Below are 14568 nucleotides of genomic sequence, written 5' to 3'. Positions count from 1 at the left end.
CCGTCGGGAAACCCTAGAGCAACCCCAAAATGACCCTGCTCAAAATACAGCACCTATCACCAGAAATATTAAAAATTCAAGGTACTTATCTGAACGTTCGTACTCAGTGATGTAGTAAAGTGACCAATCCCATAACATCCTGACGCATTTCTCCCCAGTTGCAGATACACCGGGGTTCATCAGGGGGACATTAAAAAAAAATTATCGATGCTCAGGAGTCCCAGGTCCAGAGACTTCTAGAAAAAAGCTGTACCAAAGTCTGAGGGTGATACATGTGTGATATGATGATATATATGTGTGACTGAACATATTTAGTCTTCATATCAATCTTTACTGCCTCCTGACCTATTTAGGTACCCTGCTGTGTACATTTTTTATTCAAATTATGTGTCTTTTTGGGTTTTATCTTTTTATCTAATCTATTAAAGGTTAATTTTTAACAGGGTTTTTTGGTGTATGAATTATTAGCAATAAGAAAGCCCTGGGTAATTCATTTCTTATGATGCAGCAGAACGCCATAAGACTTTTAGGCAGTGTCTACACCTTGGACAGGCTCGGAGCGTTACGTGGGACCCCAGCCGCAGTGCAGGGCTTTTATGTACACAGAACCCAGGCCAACTGCCCAGAGAATAGCAAGCCCTGTACACTTACATGGGACGGCCACAAGCTCATCAGTTTCCATGTGACATAACTGGAGATCTGCCGCCATGAAAATCCACAACTGGATACAGTACAATGTTACAAGTGTTACTGAATACAGGCCACAGTACAGAATCTGACATCCATGGTGTGTCTACATGTTGTGTTTTATTGCCACAAATGTCATCCTTTGCAAGGAACCCTTGTGCTAAACGTGCGGTCTAGTTTATTCTTATTTCATGGTTTATGGCTCTTACCCCTCTACTTTCATAGATGTGACTGCGAGAACGAGCTCACCGACTGATTCTCAGTTAGATGTTGGTCACTTTCTCTTGTTAGTGCACTTTCCTCACTCACTGACCAGCACTTCTATACATACAATGGCTGCGGATGGAGGAGCAGTGACCAGACCTGTCCATCAAAGAAGAAAAAGGAGGAAACACTGGCACCATTCAGCGAGCTAACCGCTTAATCCTCTTATTCCAGGGTTATACACGCATTATATGGCAATAAATTCCATTGCATACTGGCCCCGGTGCTCATTCCAAAGACCACAATTCACAATATCCATGGGAAAGAGACGGAAGGCACTCACCAGAAATGCAGTAAAAAAAAAAAGCTGTTTCCCCTTGACCTGATGGTTGAATAAACAGCTTTTTTTTACCGCATTTCTGGTGAGTGCCTTCCGTCTGTCCTCCATGGAGACCTGTCCATCAGCCTCCTGCTTTTGTAAAACACTTCTCGGGAATGGCTGCTTTTTCTATATAAGGCGGATGATGGGCCGGTCTGGTCACTGCTCCTCCACCTGCAGCCATTATATGGACAGAAGTGCTTGCCAGTGAGTGAGGAAAGTGACCAACATGCAACTGAGAATCAGTCAGTGAGCTCGTTCTCAAAGCCACATCTGTAACTTCTCTCTCTTTCTCTGAGCTCCTCTCAGCTGATGTATGGCCACACTACTTTCATGAGGACCTTTCCCCAGGTTCAGCATGTTGAACTGGCCACAGAGTTGAGTAAAATGTAGTTTTAATTGTAATTTTCTAATATTTCTCCACTCCCTTGTGGAGATTTTACTTGAGAAGTTTAGGTTATAATTTATGTTATCGTTCAACTGGACATTACCAACGATTAGCCTCTGAGGGCATGTACTTCCTCCACTGCATGAGGCTGACCAATCATAAGCTGGCAGTGTCATACAGGGGAGAAAAGAGCATGCAGATCTCTGCAGCTACTGGGTGGAGATACCTAAGAGCTGAGTTCTGTATCATTATATCTCACAGTAGTCAGTGTGGGGTGTGGATCTTGGAAGGGTCTTTAATGTTACATAACTCTGCAGCTAGTCTTAGAGATACAGCAGAGCTGAAGTATATATCATTATTATTATCAATATTAAAGTCAGTGGGGCTTTGACACCCGGCACTCCCACCGATGAGCTGTTATCAGCTCCAGTCACGGCCAGATGTAAACACTGAACAGAATAAGACCACCACAGCTCCATACAAAGGTTTCTCTGTACAGGCACATTAAAGGGAATCTGCCACCAGGTTTTTGCCGGACCTAACCTGAGAGCAGCATAACGTAGGGGCAGAGACCCTGATTCCAGCGATGTGTCACTTACTAAGCTGTTTAGTGTAGTTTAGATCTGCAACAGAGAAAACATTGATTTTATCAAAATAACAGCACACAGCTCAGTAAGTGACACATCGCTTGAATCAGCGTCTCTATCTCTACATTATGCTGCTCTCAGATGGGGGAGCAAAAACCTGGGGGCAGATTCCCTTTAAATTGAATTATTCTTTTCAAGAAAATGTTTGCTTAAATCTGCCCCCCACTGGAGTTAATAACAGCTGACTGGTGGGGATACCTGATGTCAGACCCCCACCAGATATCCATCCTGGAATATCATCAGGGAGGCGTCTGATTGGCTTTAAATTAATCTGCAGATGGACAACGACCCCAACATACAGCCAATGTTATTAAAGGGAACCTCTCACCAGATTTGGCGACTATAACCTGCGGCCACCACCACTGAGCTCTTATATATAGCATTTCAGAATACTGTATATAAGAGCCCAGGCCGTTCTGTATAACGTAAAAATCACTTTTATAATACACACCTAAGGGGCTGTCCGATTCAATGAGTGTCGCTGCTCTCCGGTCCAGCACTTCCTCTCTACGGCGATCGCTGTCCTTTTATTTCTAAGGCCCGTGTGCATGACCTGTCCACATCATGCACACTAGCTGGCAATGAGGTCCTGCACAGGCGCTCTTTGATCAAAGTGTTTTAGTACGCATGCATGGGCGGTCTTTAACCTTTCTTTGTGCAAAAGGAGTGATCGCCGTAGAGAGGAAGTGCTGGACCAGAGAGCAGCGACACTCATTGAATCGGACGGCCCCTTAGGTGTGTATTATAAAAGTGATTTTTACGTTATACAGAACGGCCTGGGCTCTTATATACAGTATTCTAGAATGCTGTATATAAGAGCTCAGTGGTGGTGGCCGCAGCTTATAGCGGGAAAATCTGCTGACAGGTTCCCTTTAAGAAGTATACTCAGTGTAAAGAAGAACGAGGAGTCCTGGAAGTGATAACATGGCCCCACAGCCCTGATTGCAGCATCATCCAGTCAGTCTGGGAATACATGAACACGGATTTGCACAAGTGACATTCACAGAAGATCTGTGGTTAGTTATTCAAGATGTTTGGAACAACCTCCCTCCAGAGTTCATTCAAAAACATTTAGCGAGTACCCAGAGGAACTGATGCTGCTTTGAAGAGAAAATCTGATCACAACAAATATTGATTTACATTACTCTTTTCTTCATTCACTTTGCATTTTGTTAATTGCAAAAAATAAAATCACTTCCATTTTTTAGTTTGTTTACTTTGCAGAACATTTTCCACACCTGCCTAAAACTTTTGCACAGTTCTGTGAAAACAAGTTATCTATCCACCGGATAGGCGATATCTTGTTGATCTGTGGGGTGTGACTGCTCGGCCCTGCGCTGCTGGGCAGAATAAGGCACTGTTCTCCCGGTTAGAATGGATCGGCAGAGTACATGACCGAATGGCATTCTAGTCATTCTGCAGGGGGCTGCCAAATGGTAGAGAATGAATGGAGCGGTGGTTGGGCTCTGACCTGTTACTCCACTTTGTAACAGGTATAAAAGTTCCTTGACAGAAAATGTTCTGCTGATGGGTCCAAGCAATTTGGTCATTATCCTGAGGATGGGAGATATTGTTTTCACGGCACAATCCCTTTAAAGGGGTTCTCCACTACTAGGACAGCCCCTTCTCATGCCACGTTTGCCCCCATTAAAAAAAAACCCAAACACTTATACTCACCTCCTGTGCTGGGGACGATCTAGCAGTGTCTACCCTCGCATTCCCAAGGGGCTCATTTGAGGTTGTGACGTCATGTGAGCCCCAAACCCAGTCACCACCGGCTTCTGTCTCTGAGCCTTCAGACGTATCAGTAATTAACAGGAGGTGAGAGCTGTGGCTGCCGCTCGCTTCCCCTAGGTTACACATCATGTCTGAAAGTGTGTGTGCGTGCGTGGGTGGGTAAGAGAAGCCGGCGGTGACTGGTTGCGGGGCTCGTGTGATGTCACAATCTCAAATGAGCCCCCCGGGAATGCGAGGGTAGATACTGCTGGATCGGCCCCAGCACAGGAGGTGAGTATAAGTGGTTTCATTTCAATGGGGGCAATTGTGGCATGAGAAGGGGCTGTCCTATTAGTGAACAACCCCAATAATAATAGGGAGAAGCATATGTCAGGATCGACCAGAAACACACATCTGGGATTGGTGGGTACCGGGCTGATCCTGCACATGCTTGTGTCACAGACTGGGCCATGAGCATGTATTTATTGGAGGAGGGGTCTCCCGCTCGGCGGCCCCACTGATCAGCTGGTACTGGCTCCGGCAGCGGACGAATGTAAACATTGAATGGAGCTGAAATGCTCAGATCTATTTCTTGTACAATGGCCGCTACAGAAGGAAGAAATCATTGTATGGTGTGGTGGTCTGCTATGTTGCTCTACCCCTTGTTCCTATATGTTTTTTTTGTAGTATTGCTGCCTTTTGTCTAAATCAACAATGTGCACATTGCAATAAGAACAAGGAAACCATTACAGAAACCGCTTCGGCCAAACATGTGACCGGTGCTGGACGTGTGTTTGGTATTACTACACAGTTTTGACTAGTGCTTCTAGTATCTCAGATGTATGTGATGTATCTCATAGATGTGACCTCAGCAGGGGGGACGTCCCCTCACACCGTGTGCTCACTGACCCCAGCACCTGTCTCAGCTGCACTTCTTGTGCGCCCAGAAACTCCTCACACACATATATATCCCCGTCCCCTCTCACCATGCTACCATTTCTCACCATACTGTTCCCCCCTCAACACTGTCCCCACCCTCACACCACACTGTGTCTCCCCCCTCACCAGTGTCCCCCCTCACACCACACTGTGTCTCCCCCCCTCACCAGTGTCCCCCCTCACACCACACTGTGTCTCCCCCCTCACCAGTGTCCCCCCCTCACACCACACTGTGTCTCCCCCCTCACCAGTGTCCCCCCTCACACCACACTGTGTCCCCCCCCCTCACCAGTGTCCCCCCTCACACCACACTGTGTCTCCCCCCTCACACCACACTGTGTCTCCCCCCTCACACCACACTGTGTCTCCCCCCTCACCAGTGTCCCCCCTCACACCACACTGTGTCTCCCCCCTCACACCACACTGTGTCTCCCCCCTCACACCACACTGTGTCTCCCCCCTCACACCACACTGTGTCTCCCCCCTCACCAGTGTCCCCCCTCACACCACACTGTGTCTCCCCCCTCACCAGTGTCCCCCCTCACACCACACTGTGTCTCCCCCCTCACCAGTGTCCCCCCTCACACCACACTGTGTCTCCCCCCTCACCAGTGTCCCCCCTCACACCACACTGTGTCCCCCCCCCACACCACACTGTGTCCCCCCCCCCACACCACACTGTGTCCCCCCCCCCCTCCTTTCACCACGCTGTGGTCCTCCCTCTTCCCCCTCTCACCTGGCTCTGCTGTGCCCTGCCCCGGGACCTGCTTGTCTTGCACCTTCGCTCCCCCGGACACCAGGAGCCCAGCGTCCTCCTGAGCTGCCATGGTGACACCGTTCTCCTCCGTGACACACTGAGCACCATGAGCAGCGCCATGTCCTGGGTCACGGGGTCTGTAGTGAGCAGCAGCTCGGTCCTCCACAACCATAGAGCACAGCCTAGCAGCCGCCAGAGGAGCAGTGAGGCAGGAAGCCGGGCGCACACAGGCCCCGCCCCCTGTCATTGGCTGTAGGCGCTGTGGCAGCGGGTCTGCACGGCGTGCTCTCGTGTGTCACACACAGTACATAGCCGCCGCCCGCATTATAAAGGATGAACATTCTGTTCACATTTTCCAATGTTACCGCTCGCATCACTTTCCCCAAATGGTTTATCTGAGAACCTGACATTGGCGTGCGGGGGCGGGCCGCGTGTATGAGTGACATCACAGGGAGCCAACCGCCATGGAGGTAGAGAAGCCTCGCGAGAGCCGCCAGCACGCTGCCCAGTGCAGTGTGAGGCCGCCGGAGTGCATGGAAGACATGCCGGGCGAGCAGCAGCCGGAGCTCACACACAGGCACATACGCTTCGTGGACGGCAGCGGGAGCAGCAATGAGGCGGACAAAGAAAGCGAGGACAGCGGCAGCCCGGACCTGGACGTGCCCGAAGACCAGCAGCGGCAGGTGGGACCTCAGCTCAAGCTGCTGCCCATGAATGACCAGATCCGCGAGCTGCAGACCATCATCCGGGACAGGTACTGCTCGAGCGCCGGGGCTGCCTCCGCCTGCCGGGCACTTATACATGGGGGCTTATATACAGAGAGGGTGGAGGGCTTATATACAGAGAGGGTGGAGGGCTTATATACAGAGAGGGTGGAGGGCTTATATACAGAGAGGGTGGAGGGCTTATATACAGAGAGGGTGGAGGGCTTATATACAGAGAGGGTGGAGGGCTTATATACAGAGAGGGTGGAGGGCTTATATACAGAGAGGGTGGAGGGCTTATATACAGAGAGGGTGGAGGGCTTATATACAGAGAGGGTGGAGGGCTTATATACAGAGAGGGTGGAGGGCTTATATACAGAGAGGGTGGAGGGCTTATATACAGAGAGGGTGGAGGGCTTATATACAGAGAGGGTGGAGGGCTTATATACAGAGAGGGTGGAGGGCTTATATACAGAGAGGGTGGAGGGCTTATATACAGAGAGGGTGGTGGGGCGCTTACATACTGGGGAGTAGGGGGCGCTTATATACTGGGGATTAGGGGGCTTATATACAGAGGGTGTGGGGCGCTTATATACTGGGGAGTAGGGGGCTTATATACAGAGGGTGTGGGGCGCTTATATACTGGGGAGTAGGGGGCTTATATACAGAGGGTGTGGGGCGCTTATATACTGGGGAGTAGGGGGCTTATATACAGAGGGTGTGGGGCGCTTATATACTGGGGAGTAGGGGGCTTATATACAGAGGGTGTGGGGCGCTTATATACTGGGGAGTAGGGGGCTTATATACAGAGGGTGTGGGGCGCTTATATACTGGGGAGTAGGGGGCTTATATACAGAGAGGGTGGAGGGCTTATATACAAAGAGGGTGGTGGGGCGCTTACATACTGGGGAGTAGGGGGCGCTTATATACTGGGGAGTAGGGGGCTTATATACAGAGGGTGTGGGGCGCTTATATACTGGGGAGTAGGGGGCTTATATACAGAGGGTGTGGGGCGCTTATATACTGGGGAGTAGGGGGCTTATATACAGAGGGTGTGGGGCGCTTATATACTGGGGAGTAGGGGGCTTATATACAGAGGGTGTGGGGCGCTTATATACTGGGGAGTAGGGGGCTTATATACAGAGGGTGTGGGGCGCTTATATACTGGGGAGTAGGGGGCTTATATACAGAGGGTGTGGGGCGCTTATATACTGGGGAGTAGGGGGCTTATATACAGAGGGTGTGGGGCGCTTATATACTGGGGAGTAGGGGGCTTATATACAGAGGGTGTGGGGCGCTTATATACTGGGGAGTAGGGGGCTTATATACAGAGGGTGTGGGGCGCTTATATACTGGGGAGTAGGGGGCTTATATACAGAGGGTGTGGGGCGCTTATATACTGGGGAGTAGGGGGCTTATATACAGAGGGTGTGGGGCGCTTATATACTGGGGAGTAGGGGGCTTATATACAGAGGGTGTGGGGCGCTTATATACTGGGGAGTAGGGGGCTTATATACAGAGGGTGTGGGGCGCTTATATACTGGGGAGTAGGGGGCTTATATACAGAGGGTGTGGGGCGCTTATATACTGGGGAGTAGGGGGCTTATATACAGAGGGTGTGGGGCGCTTATATACTGGGGAGTAGGGGGCTTATATACAGAGGGTGTGGGGCGCTTATATACTGGGGAGTAGGGGGCTTATATACAGAGAGCTTTTATACAGGGTCCTTATACAAGGGGGGGCTTTTACACCACAAGCTTAACTACAGGAGGCTTATGTATGGGAGGGGGCTTGTATGGTACTATACAATATCTTTATATATAAGGGTGCCTATATACAGGGCTGGATGATCCTGTGCTCCTAGTTGAAGCTCAGCCAAGTAAGGCTAGGTTCACATTTCTGTTGTTTTGCATCAGTCACATGCGTTGCTTGACGCATGTGACTGATGCGTTGTACAACGGATGACAAAGAACAGAATTCTTTGTCGGACTCCATTGTGTGCGGGGGGCGGAGCCGAGCGGGGCCTTGGCACTGAGGACGTCAGTGCCGTGGGGACTGCAGGGCTGGGGACAGGTGAGTGTGTGAGTACACATGCGGAGTGCGGGAGGGGGCGGAGCCGAGCGGGGAAGTGTCGGCCTCCCTGCACACGTATCTAGGGTAAATATCGGGTAACTAACCAAAGCGCATTGCTTGGTAACCTGATGTGTATCCTGGTGACGTGTGCAGGGAGCCAGAGAGCATGCGAAGCAAAATCCTACGGATTGCGCTGCTCAAAAAACGTTACAGGCTGCGTTCCTTTCGCCCCGCGGTCAGCCGTTCCATGACTGATCAGTCGGGCGGAGGATGCAACGCAGCATCATCAGTCACAATCTGCCGCTCATACAAGTCTATGGGAACAACGGAATCTGCCAATCGGATTCCGTTGTTTACCAGAGCAGCGGATTGTGACTGATACAATTTAATGGAAGTGTGGCATCTTTCCTGCCCTTTTTGTTTTTATACTCTGATTCACTCTTTTGAGGATAGGAATTTTTCTCTCCCTTGTAACTGGGGCTTAGATTAGCGCTGATTTCAGAGGAGTCATATCCCAGAAGACCCCAGCACATTGTGATGTCCCAGCTCAGGTGGTGATCAGGGAATGCAGTGTTCTTGCTCAGAGATGAGTAATGTACATGAAGATATGTGCACCCCCCCCTCCTAGAGGAGCAGAGTGCTGCATACAAACACTATAACGTGCCAGCAGGAAGCAGACACTATCTGTGCCGGGCAGTGTGGGAGGACGTGTTGGGTACGTGCCCAGGATATGACCATTTCTAGCCTCACAGCAAAGTCGTCTGATGCTTACAGAGTGACTATGTTGTGGGAATCGTGTGTAACTTGTTGTCACTGTTCTTTTGCAGGACCACAAGCCGAGGAGATTTTGTGTTTTCTGCTGATCGCCTGGTAGGTAGTCTGTAAGTGATGGCCTCTCACATCGCCTGGGGCAGGATTTTCTAGAATGCTTGAGAAAGCTTCACAACTATTCAAAACCTGCACGATCATTAGTGAGGCCTTTCTTTGCCCTCACTCGAGATGTTAAGCAGTGGCCATATATAATCAGCCAACTAGTGGTGGGTTTACTACATCCGATCTCAATGCTCTTATGAAAACTAATCTGTTCACCTTCGATCTTAAACAGATTCTTCAGCAATAGAGAAAAAAAACTGATGAAAATGTCATAAATTACTAAATACCTTGAATTAGGAAATCGGTAATTTTGTCTAAAGGTAATCTGTGTAGGAATTGTCCACTGTCCTCTAACAGAAGTATGTCACAATATTAGGAGAGGAAAATGTGCAGTTTGGGGCTGTGTTGTGACCTGGAGATACTTGTATTGATAGTGAGGTTGGACAGGAGTGTGAACAGCTGCCTTCTACTTCAGCACTCCTAGTATCTCCAGTATTAGATCAGATAGACTGGGTGGACAGCAATGTGAGCAGCTGCCCCTTACCTAAGCACTCCTGGTATCTCCAGTATGAGGTTAGATAGGGTGGACAGCAGTGTGAGCAGCAGCTTGTTATCTCAGCACTTCTGGTATCTTCAGTATTAAATCAAATAGACAGGATCGAGTCGGACAGCAGTGTGAGCAGCCTCTTATAATCTCAGCACTTTTCTAGATGTTGAACAGAAGTGTGAGCAACCTGTTCTTGCATCAGCACTTACATATATATATAATATTATATACTATGTATGTATATGTGTGTGTATATATAGCAGTGTGAGCAGCTTCTTCTCTCAGTACTTCTGGTATCTCCAGTATTAGATCAGAGGGACAGTGGAAAACAGTGTGAGCACCTTCTTCTCTCAGCATTTCTGGTATCTCCAGTATTGGATCGGATATATGGTGTGGACAGCAGTGTGAGCAGCCTCTTCTTCTCTCAGCATTTCTGGTATCTCCAGTATTAGATCAGATATATAGGGTGGACAGCAGTGTGAGCAGCCTCTTCTTCTCTCAGCATTTCTAGTATCTCCAGTATAAGATCAGATGGACAGTGTGGACAGCAGTGTGAGCACCTTCTTCTCTCAGCACTTCTGGTATCTCCAGTATTAGATCGGATATATAGGGTGGACAGCAGTGTGAGCAGCCTCTTCTTCTTCTCTCAGCATTTCTGGTATCTCCAGTATTAGATCAGATGGACAGTGTGGACAGCAGTGTGAGCAGCCTCTTCTTCTCTCAGCATTTCTGGTATCGCTAGTATTTGGAGTGTAGGAAGAAACCGAAGAACCGAGAGGAAACCCACACAAACATGCGGAGAACATAAAAACTCCTTGTAGATGTTGTCCTTAGGTTGGAGTCACACTTGCGAGAGACTCGCATGAGTCTCGCATCAGATCACGTGGCACAGCCTGCCGCCCTCCAGGCAGGAGCGTCTCAGCTGCATAAAAATACATGCAGCCAAACCCGCTCCTGTCAGGAGAGTGTGCGGCCGTACCGGGTTATACCATGAGAGACACTCGCAAGTGTGACTCCGGCCTTAGCTGGATTTGAACGCAGAACACCAGTGCCGCAAAGTAACAGTGCTAACCAATGAACCACTGTGCAGTGCTAACCGCTGAGCCACTGCTGCCATTATGTTGTGCTGTTCTTGTGTGGTGCTTTTGACAGGCAGTACACTGTATGAATGATACCTTGGGGGGATTTGGCTTGGTGATGTATATGGTGACTAATATTGATCTGCATATAGTGCAGTGGTGGGCACTACAAGGTTTGTACGCAGGGCAGAAGGCTCGCACATAGGGCTGTGTACTGTCAATGTGATATGTCATCATCTTCATAGCCCAATGTCTGGAATCAGTGGAAAGCTTTGATTATTTTGATCTGTATTTTATTATTTCTTGATCCCTTCAGATACGGTTGGTGGTTGAAGAAGGTCTGAATCAGCTGCCATACACAGAATGCACAGTGACTACACCTACAGGTGAGAGGGTTACAGGGAATCTGTCAGTAGGATCAGCCCTCCTAAGGGCGGCGTTACACGAGATGATTTATTGTGCGATCGCATGAGTGATCGTACCCGCCCCCGTCGTTTGTGTGTCACAGGCAATTCGTTGCCCGTGGCGCACAGTCGTTTACCCCCGTCACACGTACTTACCTCCCGAACGACCTCGCTGTGGGCGGCGAACATCCTCTTCCTGAAGGGGGAGGGACGTTCGGCGTCACAGCGACGTCACACAGCGACTGGCCAATAAAGCGGAGGGGCGGAGATGAGCGGGACGTAACATCCCGCCCACCTCCTTCCTTCCGCATTGCCGGCGGGACGCAGGTAAGTTGTGTTTGTCGTTCCCAGGGTGTCACACGGAGCGATGTGTGCTGCCCCGGGAACGACGAACAACCGTCGCGCAGAAGGAGGAACGACTTTATGAAAATAAACAACGTGTCATCGAGCAACAATAAGGTGAGTATTTTTGCTTGTTCACAGTCGTTCCGAGGTGTCACACGCTACGACATCTCTAACGATGCCGGATGTGCGTCACTATCGACGTGACCCCGACGACATATCGCCCGATATATCGTACTGTGTGACACCGCCCTAAGCCTCGTATATGGCCATGTAGGTCATAGGAAGCTGAATATAATGACACTTTTAGATCTGCAATTGATGTCTAATTCCAGAGAGGGCCTCATTTTCCTTAATATGTAAATGAGCTGTTAACCTCTATGGGCTGGTCACTGATCTCCTGAGAATCTGCCTCCTGATAATAGGGAGCAATATATTACTTTCACTAGCACAGATAATGTAGTGGAGGTAGACGTTGGGGTTTTTCTACATCATCAAACACTAAAACTTTGCTTTGGTTTTTAGGTTACAAGTACGAGGGGGTGAAGTTTGAAAAAGGGAACTGTGGAGTGAGCATTATGAGGAGCGGTACGTGCTGCACACAGGCTGCTGAGATGTAGGGGCAGCGTGGGGATCTGCTCCCAGAACCGGTCCGGGTGTTAGAACCCAGCATGAGAAACAAAGCCTTACTTGTATTTGTATTGTTTTATTTAACACTGTGTAAAGCTGTCAGTCCATCCAAAAGGTTAAAGCACCATTCCAGAATTTTTGTATTTGTATTTTTTTTTTCCTATTCCCACAGGAGTGGGGATTGTAAATGCAAGCCCCCTGTCTGATACTCACCTTCTGAAGACGCTTGGTCTTCAGCGAAAAGTGACCTGCCAGCACCACCAGTGTTTCATAGAGTGCGCTGGAGGTCGCAAATCAATGCAACTCTATGGGAGCCTCGCTCTGGCTCTCATAGAATATACATTGAGCACTTGTGACATAACTTCTGACTTCCGGACAGTCAGAAGTTAGTGTCACCGCAGGACTGGAAACTACGTCTGCAAACAGTGAAGATGCTGGAAGGTGAGTATATGACAGGGAGCTTAGATTTAAAGCTCCACTCCAGCACTGAAAAAACCACAAACTCCTGGAGTGGTATTTTAATAAGCCATAAATTTGAATACTTAAGAAGGTAAAACTGAGGGTTTGTCTTTCCTAGGAGAATGCCTCTGTGCAGATTTATTGGGTAACTTTATGTGAGTTTCCCAACTCAGTTGTTTTCATCTGCTAAAGGAGAATAATAACTCAAAATATATAAAAATACATTTGACATTTAGAAAGTCACTTTCTTAACCCCTTAACGACCGCCAATATACCTTTAACAGCAACAGTAAGGGGCCTTATTCCTCAGCACCGCTTTTTCACTGCACTCAGGAAAAAGTGTATAGCACCCCCTCCCTTTCCTTTCCCAGCAGTGGAAAATCTCTGGGGTTTGCACTACATGGGGTAGTGGAGACCCTAGAGATCACAATGTAGATAGTTTTTTTCCAGTCCCCAGACACGGGATCACCATTATACACCGTATCACAGCAATCATATAAAAGTGAATGCAGCGCCGGTAAAAAAAAATTCTCTCCCACCTGACGTGATCAAACATTTTGCACACTGCATAGCACTGTTGATGTTTCCCACTAAATATGTTTAATATGATATTTATCATTGAGATTATCTTTGTTATTCCAGTTCTGAGGATAAATAGTATGTATAGTTTGTATTTCATATATATATATATATATATATATATATATATATATATATATATATATATATATATATATATATATATATATATATATTTCTTTTTTTTTTTTCCTTCCTTTAAATGGATTCTCCAAGAAAGAAAGAAATTGGCATCCCCGATATAGTTTAAACTGTAGCCGGTCCTAGTCACAAGTCAGTATGGGCTGCAGAATGAATAAATACAGCTCCTATGTTTAAGCTTACAGTAGCTGTATCACATACCCCGATGAGCTGCTGGCTTTTTGTGTGAATAATTACTAACCCATGTAGTATTTGAGGAGATTTCCAGATTCCTCCCCCACACCACCACCTTTATCATTCTGATAGCTTTATATCTGTGCATAGAGACTGACTGCACCAAACTGAAAAACAAACATTGAGGAGAATGAACCTGGAGATCCTGTAAATAACCTGTTGTGCTTAGTGGGGAAGAGAGATTCTCCCCCCTCCCCTCCTCCTACATAGGACAGTCTGACTGAGTTATATGTGATACAGCTCATGTAAGTTGACACAGGTTTTGGAAGCTATTTATCTAGTCTGCAGTCTGTACCAACACATGACAAGAATGGGCTGCAGTTTCAATTATACCAGGGAAGCCATTTTCGCATTCGCAGGGACCCCTTTTAAGAATTGTGTGTGTATGTTAATATATAATATAATTTGTCACCAAGAGTTTATAAAAGTTTTCTTGCCCCATATACAAGTAAAATACTGTACTGCTGTGGCATACGTCGCTAAGAGAGCTGGCCTGAGTCTGAGACTACCAGTCACCATGCTGGCAGGCCATTGCTTCTATTTACTTCATAGGCCTCATTACTCGCTATGTAGCCTGGAAAGAGATGAGACTGATGGGGGTGATCACCGCTTGTATCTTCAGGGTCCCTGTCTATCACTAAGGCTCTGTTAATATGTACAGTGGTTATTTCCATATTGGCGTGATGTAGTCTGCACAACTATTTTTGTCTGACCCAAAAAAATTAAACTGACCCCCCCCCCCCCCCCTTCATCTTGAAGCCCAGAGAAACAATCGCAAGTAATGGT

The 14568-nt window shown here is 48.0% G+C and overlaps 2 protein-coding genes across 4 annotated transcripts in view; one reads left to right on the top strand and one right to left on the bottom strand.

Moving 5' to 3' along the window:
• The window catches only part of ABCB7 (ATP binding cassette subfamily B member 7), a 173072-nt gene extending 167177 nt beyond the window's left edge, over positions 1 to 5895 (bottom strand). For both annotated transcript variants that reach the window (XM_075323860.1, XM_075323861.1), the window contains exon 1: positions 5697 to 5895. In XM_075323860.1, the coding sequence (XP_075179975.1) occupies positions 5697 to 5837 (141 nt within the window). In that variant the 5' untranslated portion in view covers positions 5838 to 5895. The remainder of the gene's footprint in view (positions 1 to 5696) is intronic.
• Positions 5896 to 5957: 62 nt separating this feature from the next.
• The window catches only part of UPRT (uracil phosphoribosyltransferase homolog), a 41717-nt gene continuing 33106 nt past the window's right edge, over positions 5958 to 14568 (top strand). For both annotated transcript variants that reach the window (XM_075322690.1, XM_075322691.1), the window contains exons 1-4: positions 5958 to 6471; positions 9322 to 9364; positions 11310 to 11379; positions 12265 to 12327. In XM_075322690.1, the coding sequence (XP_075178805.1) occupies positions 6182 to 6471; positions 9322 to 9364; positions 11310 to 11379; positions 12265 to 12327 (466 nt within the window). In that variant the 5' untranslated portion in view covers positions 5958 to 6181. The remainder of the gene's footprint in view (positions 6472 to 9321; positions 9365 to 11309; positions 11380 to 12264; positions 12328 to 14568) is intronic.

The sequence above is a fragment of the Anomaloglossus baeobatrachus genome, chromosome 9 (genome assembly GCF_048569485.1).
Source record: "Anomaloglossus baeobatrachus isolate aAnoBae1 chromosome 9, aAnoBae1.hap1, whole genome shotgun sequence".
NCBI lineage: Eukaryota > Metazoa > Chordata > Amphibia > Anura > Aromobatidae > Anomaloglossus > Anomaloglossus baeobatrachus.
Note: the sequence above shows the minus strand (reverse complement) of the source record. Positions and strands in the feature narration are given on the sequence as shown.